The sequence below is a fragment of the Pseudochaenichthys georgianus genome, chromosome 4, assembly GCF_902827115.2.
Source record: "Pseudochaenichthys georgianus chromosome 4, fPseGeo1.2, whole genome shotgun sequence".
Lineage (NCBI taxonomy): Eukaryota > Metazoa > Chordata > Actinopteri > Perciformes > Channichthyidae > Pseudochaenichthys > Pseudochaenichthys georgianus.
The window spans coordinates 21,168,287-21,188,950 of NC_047506.1; the positions used below are offsets into that span (position 1 = coordinate 21,168,287).

The following is a 20,664-nucleotide window of genomic DNA, read 5'->3' on the forward strand; positions in this document are numbered from 1 at the left end:
TTTAAAAAGCTCCAGCTAAAGTCTGTGTGGGGCTAGTCAGGACTACAAACTGCCTCAGATGCCTATGTGGTGAAGATTGAACAGCCATAATAATTAAACCCAAAAAAATATTGTTGAGTGATATTTATATTTTTGCTTTAAGTTGAGTTTCTGATCCACAAAATGTCATAACTCAATCAAGTCATTGTATACTCCGATAGCAACTGCTACATGATTAATGGGATCATCCTATTTTTTGTATGCACGAATTAATACGTATCATGCACTTATTTCCTTCAACAATTCATCTCAAAATTAGTTCCTGTTATTAGATGTTGATGTGTATATGTATTTTTACTTTCAAATAACATCACTAATATTCAATAATAATTGTATTAATGTATTTTTTCATGTCCCCCCAGGGGTTCCTCTGAAGCCTCGCAGAGAGATGAGCTTCGCGGAGGATTCAGAGGGTCGTGTTCGGTTGGTGTGGGTCTCTAAATTTAATGTCAGCATTGAGCCGGTCGTCTACGTGCTCCAGTCCCGCTGGAACTCCGGGATCCATCCCAGCGAGGACCATGCCTCTCCATGGACTACTGTTGCCATGGTAATTTCAGTGATCAGGAGCGTTTCAACTTTAAAGACCGGGTCATTATGATTTTTATATATTTAAATAATAAAGCAGAATTCATGTTTTTCAAAATCAATCTTTTCACATTTGAAGAGATGGTGATATCATCCTTTCAATATTATTTGGGGAGATAAGCTGTGAAATGGGACGCTGATACAGTAGATAAAAATGTGACATGTCCAAGATTAATTGAAGCTATAAAATGCTTCCCTGTGCCTGTAACAGTGGGACAGCGCAACAAAGTTTGCAACATATCTTTAACTCATAACTCTCAATTTGCCTCGAATGATGAAACTTCTCAGCTATGGAGATGGATGTTAGACTTTGTTTCCACCTCATCAGTCTGCTGCCTTGCTGTCTAAACCTCTCCACCCCAGCCAGTCGCACATTCTGCCAGGGTAAACCCTGCGTCTGTGTGTGTGTGTGAGTGAGTGTGTGCGTGTGTCTGTGTGAGGTTAGGTAAATAAGCAGAGCTTAAAAAGGAACCACAGGCAGCCACAGTCGTTCCACCGGCTGAGTCTGAATGACTGAACGCTCATTATAGACTTACATAGATGGCAGCTTGTGTGTGTGTGTGTGTGTGTGTGTGTGTGTGTGCGCGCGTGTGTGTGTTTTTATTTTAAGCAGTTGATTACATTTGCACTGTCAAGGAGACAAAACATGAGAATCTTTCTTCAGAAATGTAAACCATAATTGTGGCAAATCATTTAATTTCACTATTATCAGATGGAATTTCATTCCGACAGTGTTCATCTGATTTTCCACTTCATTCATTTGTGAAACTTATATTTCTAAAGTATGGAGGTCCCATGTTTATATTTTTGAAAGAAGATATAATATGGATTTGTGAGAGATGATAGAATATTCGTGCCTAACGTGGGCTTGAACAGTACGAACTGTTTCTGTTAAAACTATTAAAATCACAGTAATTTAAGTATTAAAAACTTGAGTGACCTGAAGTTATGTTAATTCAACAAAATTACGTCTTAGGAAATATGCATATTTCCCTTCTCGCCAGAAATTAGATGAGAAGATTGATAACACTCTCATGTCTGCACGCTTGAAATGAAGCTAACACCAGCAGCTGGTTATCTTAGCAAAGAGACTGGAAACACAGGAAAACATCTAGCATGGTCTGTTCAAAGGCAACACAATCTCCCTGCCAGCAACTCTAAAGCTCTGATTCGCATGTTACATCTCCCGTTGTTTCATCTTTATCCATTCTGTTTCTTAGCAGGATGCAGTCACTTCCAAGAAATAGTCCAGTACACTTCTGTTTAAAACAAACAAGATATATCTTTGTAATCAGTGAGCCTTTGGTTAATTAAACTAAGCTAATCCGCAGCTGGCTCCAAGCCAGGACAAATTGTGTAATGATTGATTGAATGATAATATAAATGTGTCCACAATGTGTGTTTTTTAAAAGATATTTATGCTATTGTTGTTACTTTAAATGTGTCATGTTGGCCATCGATTTTCATTTTAGTCATGTGTATGAACTGTTACAAAAATGTAACTTCTAAATGGTGAAATGTGTTTAAGAAAACAAGAAAAACTGCAAGTTATTTAAATCTGCTATGAATCACATACAATTGTTTTTGTTGGATGAAGAAAAATACAAGACTGTAAATGATCTTCAACAAAAGTATTTCAGTGTCATGCATCAGGTCATGGTTATATGATGTATTTGTATTTTTCAGACCCTTTCTGAAGATGCCATTCTGACAGATCTGAGATCTCAGCGCTGGTACCAGTTCAAAGTAGCAGCCATCAACAGCCACGGCAGCAGAGGCTTCACCACACCCAGCAAACACCACATCTCCAGTAAAGGTAACACAAACACAGTCCAAACACATGCTCTCATTTTCTGGAGCCGGTTACGAGATTCCCACAGAGGGATGTTTCATCCTGCATATTTCTGTCAAATTTTAATATTCTGTCATAAGACACTGAGCAAAACACAGATTCCATTTGTGTCATTTTATGATCGATATTACACCTCTCTGAGGAAAACTCGTATCCCTTCCTCTCCTTCCCTGTTCTTTCTCTGTCTCAGAGTTGATGGATAAGGTACACACAGCAGGATAACTATCAGGCAGTCCATAAAACACGGACAGGAAGCAGAAAATACACCACTGCACATGTACATATTCACACATACAGTACTTATTCAGTTGGTTTAGTTCCAAATCCCTTTTGTGGATCAGTGAGACAGGGTGAAAGTGAGAATAACACACACATGCACACACCCACACACACACACACAGGTCCTAGCTCTAATGCTTAGCAGACTTAGGTCATATTGGTGTTGCGCCAGGATTGGCCGGTGATATAAATCCCCTGCCAGGATTGGCTGGAGCATGGTTGTATGTGAATAATGACTTCAGGTTGGAACGAACTTTGGAAAAAGGGTCTTTATCAGTTGAGCACTTAGGGGAGATTACGAAGAGGTGTCTGAGATTTTCCACCGCCTCCAACATAACATCCAATCATAAATTCCTTATGCAAAAAAGTTTACAAAATACACAACTCGTGGCCATGGTATGTTTGTAACAGCTCCTGGTGGCCACTCAAAATGTTAAAATAGTATTTAATAAGAAATGTTCAACAGTATTTACTTTATTAAGATGAGCACAGATATGAGATGCCTATGGAGATGCATTCATTTCCCTGTGCTATACTAAAAGATCCCTTTTTGCAGTACATTACTTTTGTGACACATCAATCCCCAACAGGATTTACAATTCGCTCACTTTACTCAGAGCTAGGCACCGTTGGGAGATGTGCACATCAGTGACCTAAGGATACCCTGTATACCATGTATCTCTGCAGGAACATAATTCCAGGTTAGGGCTATAGCCAGCAGTCGTTAAAACTACAATTTGTGCTTTTATGGTGGATTATGTGGGTTATTCTTTGGCTGGGAGGAGTAACTTTCTGAATGTTCTGCTTGTTGCCTGCTCTGCTGGAAGGTAGATATTACAAGAGCAAGGATATCTGTTTCCCCTGTTTCTCTATGCCTAACTATGCTAAGTAGCTGTTGGCTATAGCCGTATATACAAAAGACCGAAATGAAGGTCTGACCTGGTAATCCAAATCTCTGATAGGCAAGTAAGCTTGTATCAAAAATGACTGAGTTATTCCTTTAAGACACAGTGTTTGTCTGTTTGTATTCATGTATGCATTATGAGGGTTAGGGTTAAAGGTTAAGGAAACACACACTTAAACCTCAGTAGGAGTCCGAGTCTTGTGTTTCCAATTCATTAGTCTGACCATTCAGGGGTTGGAGGTCAGGGGTCACAAATCAGGAAGCTGGCAGATATCAGGATGGTAGGAGTTCCTCCGCTGTAACCTGATGCTAACCAGACAGAGAATCTGAATTTGAAAATCCCTTTTCCTGATCATATTCAGATATTCAGATAGTAGGATTGCGCTGTACCTGCCAGTAGTAATTACGAGGGAATGTCTGGTTCTGAAACGCATCTTGAGGTCTTCATCTCATTAAGTTGGACTAAAACCTCCTGATTGAGAAAGACACACACAGTGGAAAAGGCCTTGGTGTGTTTTGTATTGAATCCAGAAATGACTGCTGACCATGAGAGACACACACTGCGTATTCCCAAGAAAGAAACGTACACAAACCAGGCAGGTCCATAACTTTGATCTCTGTATGTGGGCCAGCCCTGCATAGCCTGTGGCCTGTGGGAAGCCTGCCATGGGGGATGTAGTTCTAATCAGATATATGTTGTAGTTTTAATCAAATACAGGATTGTGGCTTGAGTTTCTAATGGGATACAGAGCCAGTGTTGAAAGAGCAGTAACCTCAGGATTTAATTTTGGAGACAAACACTGAGAAGTGGTGGTCGTTTCGGTCTGTGTTTTGGTAGCTACTGAAAAGAGAGTAGAGAATATCGCTCACCTTTGATGCTGTAAATCTAATTGGCTTTTAGCCTTGAATGAGACCAAGAGGAAATGTGTATTTCCCCCCCAGAACAGCTTCTTTATTTTTGCTCGGCTGCACATTTGACATCAAGCTATTAGACAATTCAGTCAAGCTGGTGAGCGGCCTCTGTTTTTTTGGAATCACGATCTTAACCCCAATTTGTCTTCACTAGATGTTCATATAGATTTAATGCTTCCTTAAAGAGCCTGTGACACGGTTTTCCCCCATCATCCAAACCCATCAATTTGAGTACATATTGTCCCCTTGAAAACCGTTACTGAACTGATTTTGGATATTTGTACTTTGATAACCATTAATCTGCCTTCAATGTTGACAATTTTCTGGATCTTCTCTGGGATTCTTCAAGTCCCGCCAAATGATGGGTGACGTCATTGCGGGCACAGCGCTCCAGCTGCACCGTCCAGGATCCCAGCATCTGCATGTAAACCTTTATATATATACAGTCAGATGTAAACGCACGACGGCGCACACAGCAGCAAGCTCAGACAGCGATGACAGGTTCATGTTGAACGTGTCTGAGAGCTCATATGAGGCTGAAGGATCGGTTTATGTTGTATCTTCTAAGTTTAGGAATGAGGTGCGTCAATATGGGCGATCATATGGTCATGTAGCCAGTGGTGGAATGGGACTAACAATCATCCCGGGTCTCTCGACCGGCCCACTTCGGTACCGCTAGTAAGCTGTCAACGGGGGGAGTGGGGGATGTAAAATACAAATATAATGTATAATGTCTGTGTCTTTGACATTAGCGCTGCTAGCCACCTGTGCCCTGTACTACGAAGCCAGTTCAACAGACCCTGGATATGTTTGAGTAACAAACAAACTAACAACAACAAACTAACAAACGAGATCTCGCTAAGCGGTCCTACGACGCTGGTTATCAACTCGGTAAATCAAGCCAGGGTTTCTCTCTCCAGCTGAGAGCGCGTTCACGTTTAAGACACGAGTGGATCTGACTTTCATTACATTTGTCTCGAGTGTTTCGTCAACATAATGTGTTAACTAATACTTCTGCATCCAGTCTGTGACACTGTGAGTGTTGCACGGCCAGATGAGGCTGGAGAAGCTGACTCAGATAAGGAAATATATGATATATTATGATATTATATGATCGATGATCTGATTGATGATGTAATATGAATGATAAGTGCGACACGTCGGCGTCTTCTCTGCATACGGCAGTTTAAACTGTATTTCCTTTATCCTGTAATATGACTTGAGAGATTTAAACTCCGCACACTGAGTAGATCTCTTTTCTATAGACGCCGGAGGCGGACAGCGTCAGGTAAAATAAGTTATTTAGCCTTCTCAAACCTGAGCCTCACGCGCCGCCTATGGGGGATGTGCTAGTTACTTATCCGACCGGCCCACTTCGGTACCGGCCCATCGGGATTCGTCCCGATGGCCAGTCCGCCACTGCACCCACAGTCCGCCACTGCACCCAGCCCACGTAAACTGTCAACGGGGGGAGCCTCGCTGCGGGGAAACGGTGGACCTAGTGTCCCGATCGGAGTGGGAATAATAATAATAATCCGTGCATTTTATCCATTAATTTCCCCAACATTGTGGTAAAAAACCACACGTTTAATCCACGTTGTTGGTGTACTACAACTACAAAAAGCATCGGTTTGTTTTCTCATCAGTAAATGCAGACCGGCTCAAACAAACGATTTTTAATCATCATCCTCACTCATCATTTAATGTATAATATGTTCGCCGAATTGACATGAAAGCACTAATAAATGTAGTTTCATCCACTTGAGTTTATAACCACAAAAATAATCGATTTGTTTTTATATCACATCCGACGGGAGGAAATTCAGCAGCTCTCACTCCCGATTTGTAATCCTAATGTAATCATCATCTTCACCACGATCATTTATGTTTATATCGCCGAATTGACATGAAAGCACTGACAAATATGAATATACTGTAGTCAACTTCATTAAAACGTTATTAACGTGCCTAAACTCAGTAATTCACCATTTCTACGCATGACACAACACACTTTGTCTGGCTCTCGAAGCGTTCCCGCATTGACGTCACTTCCGGCTTCCCCCAAAACTTCAAAATGAGTGAAGGAATTTCCCCGCGATGTTCGAAATTATTGATATTTAACGAAACGGTATCGCTTTTTCTTTTTTAAACTGACGGTTCGAGATTACTAGTAGCCCAATATTTCATTGCACAACAGTTGTTGGGATGGTGTCACAGGCTCTTTAAAGGTGGGGTAGGTAATTTTGGAGAAACCACTCAAACCGGCTCGAGTGCGCTAGAATTTGAAAATACACAGCCGGAAAGAATCAGCCACTTCCTTACAGAGCCCCTCCTCCAACACACGAACGCGCACATGACCAATGAGGGCACGAGATAGGTTTGTGCCCCGATGGAAGGCTGACAGGCAGGTAGGCCATCCAGTTATTTTAGCCGGGCCGGCTCAAATGATTGGTCGTGCTTTTTACAGTACTACGGCTTCCACAGATGACATTTCTTTATGGATTTTTTGTCAAAGCACTTAAGATATTCATTGCTATCGGGATGTTAAGAGCATTCCATGGAATATAACAAAAAGTGTATCTCGAGCCAGTTTCTCAAACTTACCTACCCCACCTTTAAGATGGGGCAGTAGATGAACAACACATTTTGTTGTTGGTATGTTATTGGTCCAAATGAACAGTTAGGATAAAAATGTCCAGTGTGTCCTTTTCACAGGGGATGTCCACGTTTCTTTTGCAGTTCTCATTCATAACACTCCGTTCGATGTCTCACTATGGGATGCGCCTCATCGCGGAGCAAACAGAAGCATCAATCTCATTACGCCAATCCTGATTGGCTGGTGATCTTGACGTCAACGTCAGGGGAAATCACCCCCTATAAGTAGCCTGCGCCACGACGCATGCGTCATTCAAACACCTCTTCTCGCTTCAGAGCACATCTCTAACGGTAGCCGGGCTAGCTTAACAGTCCACAGACTGACCCATAAGCTAATTTCGGTCGACGGGCGTTAGCCGGCTACCCTATTCTCTCACAGAGGAGTATTATAGTCAACCTCGCCGTTCTTCCTCTGGAGTAAGGTAAGGTTTTGACTTCAAGTTAGCAACACACCAGTCGCTAACTTGTGTTTTTTCCCCTCACTACCGACACTTTTTTCTTCTCTCTTCCACGGCGGAGAAAAGGATTACAGGAATATTACCATACCAGGTAATATCCTTGAGAGAAAAAGACCCACGCTGTCCTTTTTTCCCCCGGATTAAGGACAGATCGGTAAACACTTTTTTCTCGAACGTACCTGTCATGAGCGGACCCTCTCCACGCCTCACGGCGAACGAGATGGATGCCTCTCTCCCTCACACCAGAGGAGTCAGGAACTTGGAGGCTCGGCGCTGCGGTTGCGGGTTGAAAGTGTCAGGCACAGACTCACACCAGATCTGTTCGTCCTGCCTCGGGCTGGAACACGCCCAGGAGGCCATCGACAACCCCGGCTCGTGCGGACATTGTGCCCGCCTCACCGTGAAGAGCCTCCACCGAAGGTTAGCGCAACAAGCTAGCCTGTCGGGACAGGATCCCCTCATGTCCACTGATTGGCCGGCTGGCAATCAAGACACGGGGGTGTCCGCCGCAGAGACTGAGTCCCTCACCTTCACGGCCTGGGGCTCATCAACTGCGGCAGCCGCGGAACCGGGTTCCCGCGCCATATCAGGCCGGGATCCGGTGGCGGCAAAGGACGCTGGAACGGGACCCCACGCTATACCAAGCTGGGGCTCCCGGCTGGACCTCACCATGGTTTCACCCGCGGAGGATGTCCTAGAATTGGATTACATGGAGGACGAAGAGGATGCCTCTGAGTTCCTCCTGTCTGATTCGGACGAGCAAGAAGACGACGTCTTCGTGTCACCAGCTCAGGCTGCAAAGCCGGGAGCGATGGCTGCTCTCTCGGCGATAGCACACCAGCTTCGCCCTGTCTCAGTATGGACCTACAAGCCGTGTGTAAGCGCGCTGCGGCCAGACTAGACAAGTTGGCCGAGAAAATCTCCGGTTCCGGCTGCAGCTCAGGCTCAGCCAACCCAGAATTTCGGCCAGCAGTCGAGGAAGAAGAAGCGAGCGGCGTGACAGCCCCTCCTTCTCCCCTCCGTGAATGTGTTCCCGCCGCCTCGAGAGATGCCTAAACGCCATCCTCAAGTCCGCACAAACACATGTCACACGTTGGTTGATTCCTCTGTCATTAAACATTTGCCGCTGACGCATCCAGGCCGAGGGCCGAGGGCGCAGCTCAAAAAAATGAATAGAAAATCAATAAAACCAATAAGCAGCCCGCCAATTTTCTCCCCTTTTGAGAGCAGCTACGGCATCTCTCAAAAGGCGGATTATTGACGGGTCTGTGAAGGCACCACCGCCACACGCAGTGCCGGCTGGAGCTGTAAGCGTGACATCTCAGCTGGCTCTAAGGAGCATGCAGCAGGAGATACTCACGACACCCAAGCTGCCTCGAACCCTGCTCGGTTTAAAACATCGAAGACGCAAAGGTCGCAGCCCACCCCGAGTCCCCAGCCCAGGCTGGAGACAAGGGCAAGTTGGCCGAGAAAATCTCCGGTTCCGGCTGCAGCTCAGGCTCAGCCAACCCAGAATTTCGGCCAGCAGTCGAGGAAGAAGAAGCGAGAGGCGTGACAGCCCCTCCTTCTCCCCTCCGTGAATGTGTTCCTGCCGCCTCGAGAGATGCCTCAACGTCATCCTCAAGTCCGCATAAAACACATGTCACATCTTTCTTGTCTGAATAAACCATTTTCCGCTGACGCATCCAGGCTCCGGCCAAGGGCGCAGCTCAAAAAAATGAAAAGAAAGACAATAAACAGTCCGTTAACTATAAATCCCCTTCTGAGAGCAGCTACGGACTCTCTCAAAAGGCGGATAATAAACGGGTCTGTGAAGGCACCACCGCCACACGCATGCGCAGTGCTGGCTAGAGCTGTAATGGGCAGCCCGCCAATTCTTCCCCTTTGGAGAGCAGCTACGGCACCTCTCAAAGGACGGATTATTGACGGGTCCGTGAAGCCACCGCCACACACATGCGCAGTGCCGGCCGGGGCTTTAAGGGCACCACCGGCACGCGCAGGCGCAGTGCCGACTGGAGCCGTGAGGGCACCACCGGTACACACATGCGCAGTACCGGCTGGAGCTGTAAAGGCACCTCCGTCACGCACATGCGCAGTGCCGGTCGGAGCCGTAAGAGTGACATCCCAGCTGGCTCTAAGGAGCATACAGCAGGAGATACTCACGATGTCTGCCTGGGCTTCTCAAAACAGTTATAATTTATCTGTTTTCACAAGCCCAGAGAGAGTCAACCCACATTCTGGAGAGAGAGGTTCTCTCTCTCCTAGAAAGAAGGGTTTTATCTATAAAGCCCACCGAGCGGAGTCAGATTACGGAGGAAAATGTCCTCGTAAAGCACCCGCTCAACATGGGCCTCATAATAAAACTAAACCCCGAACGCCACGGCGTACGGAGAGTTTTGGTTATTATAAAATGCGTAGTGGCACTACGCCCGACTTTTCCAGTGCGGGACGCGCCTACAGGTGCAGTCTTTTCACGGAAGGTGGTCACCACGGACGCAGGTCAGACGGGCTGATAGGGGATTTACGAAGGTCGCCCGGTGAGAGGTCCCTAGAACAGAGACTTCCAGCGGGCACGCGTAAACTACCCGGAGCTTTTAGCGGTGTCCCCCACCCAAAAAAAAACGCTTCCTGCCTTCTCTCAGAGGACTTCATGTCCTCGTGAGGACAGACAACACGATATCGTGTATGAACCGCCAGGGGAGATTGCGTTGTCTCCAGTCCACAGTTTCAAAATAAAAGTCCTTTGAAATCTCATATATGAGCTATCAGCCGTTGTGTTTAGATAAGAATAAAACGAAATATCTCCCTGATGCAAGACTTATCTCACTGCAGGGTGATAGAAGGACACCCCATCTACTCACCCAGAAAAAATCAGGACATTCTGATGTGGAGTTTCAAAATAAAAGACCTTTGAAATCCCATATATGAGCTATCAGCCCTGTGTTTAGATAAGAATAAACGAAATCTCTCGAGACGATGACGAGACGGCACCGACGGCAGTAAACAATAACTGTAACGAAATCATCATGCCATATCGTTGACGAAAAGTGACGAGACGAAAATGTAGTTTACTAAATAAAAACTATGACAAAATCTCTCTTTACTTTCGTTGACGAAAAATGAGGAGAGAAATATTATCAAAGATAACGTTAAATCTCTGAGAGTCAGTTTTTCTCCCAGCAGTTCCATTTCCGGTGCTGCGGCAGAGCAGCAGCTGTGTGTATGTGCTGCGCGTAGCGGTACATTTGAATTACACCGGGCAGCGGCACATATGAACTGTCAGGAAGACTCGGGTCTAACTAACCTTATTTAACAGAAAATAAAATGGCAACAACAGGGCTTAGGAGCAGTGTTCGCGTTAACCGAATACCCCCCCGTTAGCGCGAGTGAGCGATACATTGTGCACTCGACGGATAATAATGGATTATGACGGAAATGTTTACGATCCTGTCTGTCAAAATGACTGGCAACGAAAAAGTCTAAAGCTACCACTGCTTGGGAGAAAGAAACTATGTGATATTTGGGCCCATTTTCGCTACAATGAGGCGGAGGAAAAAAAAGCGAATGCATTGTTTCATCAGAAGGGAAGCAATGCGGCCAAAACACAGCTGGTAAAAAACACCACAAACCTGACCAGATACTCTGCAAAGCTGCATTCTTAAATCATTCAACCTGTGTTTTTCATCAAATAAGGACAAGATATAATCTTATTTATTTATATACTAAAATGAAATTATTGGTTTTGGCTAGACTAGTTTGACTGAAATGTTCTATATATCTGATGACTAAAAAGACTCAACCGTTTTCATTGACAAAAGTAGACTAAAATAATTAGTTTTCTTTGACTAAAATAAGACTAAAATGCTCAGACTTTTAGTCGACTAATCTTGACTAAAATGTTTACCGTTTTAGTCGACTAAAATAAGACTAAAATGCTCGACTTTTAGTCGACTAAAACTTGACTAAATAAAACAGGATGAAGATGACTAAATATGACTAAAACTAAAAAGGAATTTAATACAGGACTACGACTAAAACTAAATAAAAAAATAGCTGACGAAATTAACACTACCTGATGCAAGACTCATCTCACTGCAGGGTGATAGGACACCCAGAAAAAATCAGGACATTCTGATGTGGAGTTTCAAAATAAAAGACCTTTGAAATCCCATATATGAGCTATCAGCCCTGTGTTTAGATAAGAATAAAACGAAATCTCTCCCTGATGCAAGACTTATCTCACTGCAGGGTGATAGAAGGACAGCCCATCTACTCACCCAGAGAAAATCAGGACATTCTGATGTGGAGTTTCAAAATAAAAGACCTTTGAAATCCCATATATGAGCTATCAGCCCCGTGTTTAGATAAGAATAAAACGAAATCTCTCCCTGATGCAAGACTCATCTCACTGCAGGGTGATCGAAGGACACCCCATCTACTCACCCAGAAAAAATCAGGACATTCTGATGTGGAGTTTCAAATAAAAGACCTTTGAAATCCCATATATGAGCTATCAGCCCTGTGTTTAGATAAGAATAAAACGAAATCTCTCCCTGATGCAAGACTATCTCACTGCAGGGTGATAGAAGGACAGCCCATCTACTCACCCAGAGAAAATCAGGACATTCTGATGTGGAGTTTCAAAATAAAAGACCTTTGAAATCCCATATATGAGCTATCAGCCCCGTGTTTAGATAAGAATACAACGAAATCTCTCCCTGATGCAAGACTCATCTCACTGCAGGGTTCTAGAAGGACACCCATCTACTCACCCAGAAAAAATCAGGACATTCTGATGTGGAGTTTCAAAATAAAAGACCTTTGAAATCCCATATATGAGCCATCAGCCCTGTGTTTAGATAAGATAAAACGAAATCTCTCCCTGATGCAAGACTCATCTCACTGCAGGGTGATCGAAGGACCCCATCTACTCACCCAGAAAAAATCAGGACATTCTGATGTGGAGTTTCAAAATAAAAGACCTTTGAAATCCCATATATGAGCTATCAGCCCTGTGTTTATAAGAATAAAACGAAATGTCTCCCTGATGCAAGACTCATCTCACTGCAGGGTGATAGAAGGACACCCCATCTACTCACCCAGAACAAATCAGGACATTCTGATGTGGAGTTTCAAAATAAAAGACCTTTGAAATCCCATATATGAGCTATCAGCCCTGTGTTTAGATAAGATTAAAACGAAATCTCTCCCTGATGCAAGACTCATCTCACTGCAGGGTGATAGGACAGCCCATCTACTCACCCAGAAAAAATCAGGACATTCTGATGTGGAGTTTCAAAATAAAAGACCTTTGAAATCCCATATATGAGCTATCAGCCCTGTGTTTAAAAGAATAAAACGAAATCTCTCCCTGATGCAAGACTCATCTCACTGCAGGGTGATAGAAGGACACCCCATCTACTCACCCAGAAAAAATCAGGACATTCTGATATATAGTTTCAAAATAAAATGGTAAGGTAGGACCCAAACACAGTGTTAAAACAAGGGAGGCAGATATTGAGGACAAAAAAAAAAAGGAGCAGGCGAGGTAAAAGTGAAATCAAATTTTAGACAGAAATGCACTATTATAGTCCTTATAGTTTACTTGTGGTATTTGCTAAAGTGTATATTCTGATTTATTAGTTTTGAATATTATTATTTTGTAATGGATGGTTTTCAAGGTGTACAATTTATGTTACATTTTTCTCGATTGCTAACACACATCTTTTTTTAAATTGCTTACTTTCTCAGAACACTAAACACAATTCACAAAACCACACACCTAAAGTGCAAAACACCTAATTTCTCCTGTGAAGAACTGCACTCAAAACTACTTAAACACTTACCAAATGCAAACTTTAGCCCCACATATTCATTCACACTTCATTCATAATACTAGATTGTTTGACCACATATTTTATGGGCTATGCTCTGTACATAGAGGAATGTCCTGATTTTTTCTGGGTGAGTAGATGGGGTGTCCTTCTATCACCCTGCAGTGAGATGAGTCTTGCATCAGGGAGAGATTTCGTTTTATTCTTATCTAAACACAGGGCTGATAGCTCATATATGGGATTTCAAAGGTCTTTTATTTTGAAACTCCACATCAGAATATCCTGATTTCTTCTGGGTGAGTATATGGGATGTCCTTCTATCACCCTGCAGTGAGATGAGTCTTGCATCAGGGAGAGATTTCGTTGTATTCTTATCTAAACACAGGGCTGATAGCTCATATATGGGATTTCAAAGGTCTTTTATTTTGAAACTCCACATCAGAATGTCCTGATTTTTTCTGGGTGAGTAGATGGGCTGTCCTTCTATCACCCTGCAGTGAGATGAGTCTTGCATCAGGGAGAGATTTCGTTTTATTCGTATTAAACACAGGGCTGATAGCTCATATATGGGATTTCAAAGGTCTTTTATTTTGAAACTCCACATCAGAATGTCCTGATTTTTTCTGGGTGAGTAGATGGGCTGTCCTTCTATCACCCTGCAGTGAGATGAGTCTTGCATCAGGGAGAGATTTCGTTTTATTCGTATTTAAACACAGGGCTGATAGCTCATATATGGGATTTCAAAGGTCTTTTATTTTGAAACTCCACATCAGAATGTCCTGATTTTTTCTGGGTGAGTAGATGGGCTGTCCTTCTATCACCCTGCAGTGAGATGAGTCTTGCATCAGGGAGAGATTTCGTTTTAATCTTATCTAAACACAGGGCTGATAGCTCATATATGGGATTTCAAAGGTCTTTTATTTTGAAACTCCACATCAGAATGTCCTGATTTTTTTCTGGGTGAGTAGATGGGCTGTCCTTCTATCACCCTGCAGTGAGATGAGTCTTGCATCAGGGAGAGATTTCATTTTATTCTTATCTAAACACAGGGCTGATAGCTCATATATGAGATTTCAATATGAGATTTCAAAGGACTTTTATTTTGAAACTCCTTACATTTTACATTTACTCGTGGTAGTTATACGTAGTTTGTTTTAAATAATTATTGATCACATTATATAGTACATATTTCTTAATTTAATATGTTTGGTTTGTTTTTATAGGTGCTTTTGTTATTGACCGAGTAAGCGCTGGGATTTTACCGTAATGCTTCTAATATTCGCGCAACCCAATATCACGTGCGGGCTGGCTTGACTGTGTTTTCCCAAGTGGAGGCTGGCTTGACCGCAGTTCACACTGGCACAAACTGATCCCTTGGAGCGGCAGACGTCTCCTCTCTCTGAGAACGACACAAGTACCGGGTGTTATGCACCTAGGGACAGCATTACGGCCCGTCTACACTACAGCGTCGAAAGCTCCAAGCAGCTCCAAGCTGCCCATTCACTTTCAATGGGGTGACGTCACGTAGCCGCGCTTTTTCGCCGAACTGAATTGTGGGTAGCAGAGCGAGGCGTCTCAGGCGACCCAGGCGACCAGAAGTTGAACAATGTTCAACTTCTGGTCGCCTGGACGCCGGAGTAGCCAGCGCCAGCCAATCAAATCCCGTTTCCCAAAATCTGACAGCTGAAGCGCTAGCCAATCAAACCGCGTCTAAGCTGGAGAGATATCCCGCCGTTCATTTCTATATTTTCAAAAAAAGTCGGAGGAGAAACTAACTATCGCCGTAGCGAATCACCCGGTTTTGTATGACCAGACCCTCTTCACCTCCCGGGATACAAACCGGAGGAACCAGGCATGGAGGGAGGTGGCAGAGACAGTGGGGGAAACTGGTAGGTTTTCGCCTGTTTGGGGAGTTTATATATATATTGCTCGCATAAAATCCCCGGGGGTTTTTGCTTTGTATGTCGGGGGCGGGAGATTCATGTGATTGGTTGTTGGCCGTGTTGCTTGAATAAAATCCCCAAGCTCCAGACACTACAGCTCCAAAAATAGCTTGGAGCTGGGCGTGTCTGGAGCTTGGGGATTTTATTCAAGCAACACGGCCAACAACCAATCACATGAATCTCCCGCCCCCGACATACAAAGCAAAAACCCCCGTTTTCGGGATTTTATGCGAGCAATATATATATAAACTCCCCAAACAGGCGAAAACCTACCAGTTTCCCCCACTGTCTCTGCCACCTCCCTCCATGCCTGGTTCCTCCGGTTTGTATCCCGGGAGGTGAAGAGGGTCTGGTCATACAAAACCGGGTGATTCGCTACGGCGATAGTTAGTTTCTCCTCCGACTTTTTTTGAAAATATAGAAATGAACGGCGGGATATCTCTCCCAGCTTAGACGTTCGGCGGAGCCGCGTTAAGTCTGTTTGCAAAGTGCTCAATGACAGCTGTTTCTCTTTAATGCACGATTTAAACGCACAGTTAGGCAGGGACGCACTCGTACACGATTGACCTCCGGGTCCTCTGTACACGTTCCCACCCCTGGTTCTGTTACCCTTAACTCTGGCCAGAGTGAAGGAGCAACGCCACACACTTACTCTGATGTTTCCACCCTAGCCCGCAATATACGGGCTGGCGGAGATATATCAGCTGTTGTGCGGGCAGCCATGGCAGCCCCACCACGCAGGTACAGATTGTCTCAGGCGAGGAGGGCGATCCTTCACCCACGCCCAGAGCACGGGGCACTATGGGCCTGACCCGTGAGTGGTACAATCTGAATACAGTGGGACTCCCTCAGAAGGTGATAAACACTATTCAGAGTGCGAGAGCTTCCTCCACCAGGTCTCTTTACGACTGTAAGTGGAGGGTGTTTGAGGAGTGGTGCCTTCAAGAAGGACACATCTCTTTTCAATGTCCTGTCGGGGTGATTTTATCATTCCTACAGGACTTGATCGATAAACACAGAGCTTTCTCCACGATCAAGGTGTACCTGGCTGCTATTGCTGCATGCCATGTGGGCTTTGAGGGTAAGACGGCTAGCCAACATCCTTTGGTTTGCGTTTTATGAAGGGAGCTCGCAGGCTCCTCCCTGTCTCCAGGTCGCTGGTGCCCTTATGAGACCTGGCAGTGGTTTTAAATGGGCTCAAAATGACCCCATTTGAACCCCTGGAAGGAGCTGACATGAAACATCTGTCACTCAAGACAGTGCTGTTACTGGCCCTGGCATCCGCTAAACGGGTCAGCGATATCCATGCACTGTCTGTACATCCCTCATGCACTCAGTTCGCCCCAGGGCAAACGAGAGTGTTGTTGAAACCCAACCCTACCTTTACACCAAAGGTGGTTGGTTCGTGTACTCCGATTGACATTGAGGCATTTCCTCCGCAGCTGGTTTCCTCCGGGGAGCAGCAGCAGGATCTATTGTGTCCAGTCCGGGCTTTACACACATATATGGACAGATCAAAAGAGCTTCGTCTTAATGACCAACTCTTCGTGTCCTGGGCTAAACCTCACAAGGTTAAGCCTGTTACTAAGCAACGACTATCCCACTGGATCGTGGAGGCGATTGCTTTGGCCTATACGAGTCAGAATCTGCAAGCACCTTCGGGTCTGCGGGCTCACTCGACTCGGGGCCTGGCTACATCCTGGGCTTTGTTCAAGGGTGTTTCTAAGCTGGTCTTCGCCACTCACTTTTGTCCGCTTTTACAGGCTGGACGTCTCTGCTCCAAGCGTGGCCCGAGCAGTGCTGGGCACCTTGTTGAGTCGGGACTCCACCTGTTAAATTCTGGTTGATCGGTGATCTTCGAGATAAGCTCGTCTGGCAATACGGGAGCTACAATATCCCATAGTGAGACATCGAACGCAGTGTTATGAATGAGAACTATAGGTTACTTACGTAACCCCAGCCCTCAGAGTAACATGAAGTGAGATGTCTCACCAGACGGCCCTCCTTGCTATGGTGAAGCGAGAAGAGGTGCTTATTTTGAATGACGCATGCGTCGTGGCGCAGGCTACTTATAGGGGGTGATTTCCCCTGACGTTGACGTCAAGATCACCAGCCAATCAGGATTGGCGTAATGAGATTGATGCTTCTGTTTGCTCCGCGATGAGGCGCATCCCATAGTGAGACATCTCACTTCATGTTACTCTGAGTCCTGGGGTTACGTAAGTAACTTATAGTTTTTTTATCTTTAGAAAAAAGCATCCTGACAAAACCCATTAACATGTTTGCATGTCTACACAGTGTCCATGGAGAACTATACGGAGGAGAAGGCCAGCCGGGTCAAGCAGGACTACGAGAAACGTCTTAAGGAGATGAACCGAGACCTGCTGAAGCTGCAGGTGGCACAGAAAGAGCATGCTCGTCTCCTGAAAAACCAGAGCAGGTACGAACGGGAGCTGCAGAAACTCCAGACAGAGGTCAACGACATGAAGAAAGCCAAGGTGACGCTGATGAAGCAGATGAAGGAGGAGCAGCAGAGGAGGAGGATGGTGGAGGCGAAGAGGAACCGGGAGATCGCCCAACTCAAGAAGGAGCAGCGCAGACAAGAGGTCGGACTGCAGGCTGTGTTTGTTTAGGACTCATATATCCAACAAAGTATTTTTATAATCAATTAATTGTTTAAGTTAATTGGCAGAACATTTCGTTCTCAGAGTCTCATCCTGCTTTTTCTCTGTTTTGTACAGCCTATAGCCGCGTTCACACTGCGGTACTTTTCCCACAAAGGTTCATGCGAACTTAGTTCATGCGAACTCTTTAGTTCGCATGAACTAAGTACAGATCACGTTCACACCAGAAAAAGTCCCTGGGGGAGGATTAGGCAAATGAAGCCGCTGACGTCAGTTCTTCTTCTTCTGCTTTGGGTTTACTGGCAGGCCGCAACCCACTTCACGGCGTATACTGCCGCCCAAAGTCCCCGTCCGGAAGTCCCCGGAGTTGGGGCTGGGACTCCCAGCAGCTTCTACTGAAGCCTTCCGAGTAAATTGCCAGAACGCCGACACCTCCTCATCTCCACCGCTCCCATGTTTTATTTTGTGTTGCCATAAGTTAGTCTCTCTGCGTTTCTGCGCTGGGCTAATGCTAATAATGCTAATGCGAGGATAATAAAATGGCGGCTTCACAAAACTTTTTGGGAGTTTTACGGGGCGTGGTTTGCAATCCGCCCAGCCAATCAGGAATATAGCTCTTTTCTCAAAAAGAGCCGCTCGAAAGTCCTGCTTTCTAGCAGGGACTTTCGAGGGGGTAAAAAGGTTCGCATGAATTACTTTTAGTACCGGCTCTTTTGGTGTGAACGCGATCATGAACTAAGTTCGCATGAACCTTTGTGGGAAAAGTACCGCAGTGTGAACGCGGCTTATGATTAATGTATAAAACAGAGAATAAACTGAAAATTAATTCATTGATAAGAAAAATAATAATTAGTTGTAGCGCTAAACACAAAAATAATGAGATATTTAGCACATCCATCAACATATTGTCTTGGGCGCTTATCTCCCTCTAATTTCTAATACAGAAATATAATCATTAGGACGCTTGTGAGATAGGTGAGCAATGTTATATATGAGTGTAATTAACACTTCAACTGCTGTCCACTTGGTCTTCTAATTTCACAAGTGTATTTAAAGAATGACTCATTCTGATAAGTTGGTGTGTATTGCTTGCTTTGAGGTTCTCCTTCAGTTTCACAGGATGGCACTTTAAAATAATTTATTGTGTACATATTGCACACAGATTTTGTGGTTTGGCTTTCCAAGTTTTGAAGATAAGCAGATACACCAAATGAATTCCCCTGTGTGTTTATTTCCCCTGGAGGGGAGGGCTAATTAACAAGCATGCGAACATGTACACAGTCATCCAGTGTCTCGTCATAATCCTTTTATTTCGGATTTCGTCCCTAAATCCTCTCATGATCAACACTTGGTAAGCCTGTTTTGCAAAACGCTGTCAGCTCAGGAATCTAATTAACATTTGATGAAGAGTGAAAAACAAAGTATTAATAAACTGTTTCCGTCCGATCTCTCCTTCAGTACCAGATCCGAGCGCTGGAGTCTCAGAAGCGGCAGCAGGAGCAGGTTCTGCGCAGGAAGACTCAGGAGGTGACGGCTCTGCGGCGCCAGGCCAAACCTATGTCAGACCGCGTGGCCGGGCGCGTGGCCCGCTGGAACCAGTCTCCCCAAATATCGGACTCTGGAGCTGAATTGTCAGCCAGCACCACAGCAAGCAGCTCTGAGCCTGATAGCGGGAGGTCTGTGAGCGGGATGGTGAAACAATGGAACAACAAGAACAGCGTGATTGGATATCTGGCCGAGAGTGAGGGGAGCATGGACGGAACCAGAGTCATTGGGTAAGAAAGGCCTATACTTTACTGGTGATGTGAACACTGTCTTCTTAGTGGATATTTTAATGCTAATTGTTGGGATAAAATGCGAAAGGAGTAAATTGTACTGGAGCTGTACTTGACCTTATAAAGCATTTGATTGAGTTTCAGCTCATTGTCAAGGTCTAGGAGCATTTAGAAAGAGGGATACCTCCTCAGGTGGATGCAAACGCACACTATACCTTTATGTTACTCTGTTAATGCTGGATGTAAATAAGCAACCGTTTGCTGACAGGTTCCCCATATCAACTGAAAAGTGATGATCAGTTAGTGTTTGGCTTAAAATGTGTTTCCCATATGGCCCAAAAGTGAATGAAGGGTCTTAATGAGCGTTATTATTGATTCTTCCTTGTCAGATGAGTAATGACTGTTGTTTGTGATGGCCCTTTTACCTCTGGATCCTTTTTTCCTCTTGTAACTCTTACCTCTACTCAATTCCTTCCAATTGCATCAGTCAAATCTTATGTTTCACCTCTCTTCCATCTTGTCTCTTCCAGCAGCAGGAAGAAGTTGCAGCGTAAGCCAGCAGGCCCTGGCAGCGCTGCAGCGGCGAGCAGAGTGAGCAGCTTCTCCAAGTCTGCCCGGCTGAAGTGGCAAACACTGGAGCGTCGCATTATGGACATCGTCATGCAGAGAATGACAATCTCTAACGTGGAAGCTGACATGGATCGGCTTATCAAGGTAGGAATGGCATTCTTATTTCTCCTCTTGATTAAGGTCTGTTACACGTACGGCTCTGACTTTCCTCTGTGTGTCTTGATGAGTCAGAAG

At 44.7% G+C, this 20,664-nt stretch overlaps 2 protein-coding genes across 3 annotated transcripts in view; both read left to right on the top strand.

Moving 5' to 3' along the window:
- Window positions 1–20,664, top strand: part of anos1b (anosmin 1b) — a 69,381-nt gene that overhangs the window by 37,348 nt on the left and 11,369 nt on the right. For both annotated transcript variants that reach the window (XM_034080470.2, XM_034080471.2), the window contains exons 5-6: window positions 402–586; window positions 2,311–2,440. In XM_034080470.2, coding sequence (XP_033936361.1) covers window positions 402–586; window positions 2,311–2,440 — 315 coding nt within the window. The remainder of the gene's footprint in view (window positions 1–401; window positions 587–2,310; window positions 2,441–20,664) is intronic.
- The window catches only part of LOC139433729 (kinesin-like protein KIF21B), a 4,456-nt gene continuing 1,556 nt past the window's right edge, over window positions 17,765–20,664 (top strand). The window contains exons 1-3 of the mRNA XM_071202963.1: window positions 17,765–18,067; window positions 19,544–19,860; window positions 20,391–20,574. Coding sequence (XP_071059064.1) covers window positions 17,765–18,067; window positions 19,544–19,860; window positions 20,391–20,574 — 804 coding nt within the window. The remainder of the gene's footprint in view (window positions 18,068–19,543; window positions 19,861–20,390; window positions 20,575–20,664) is intronic.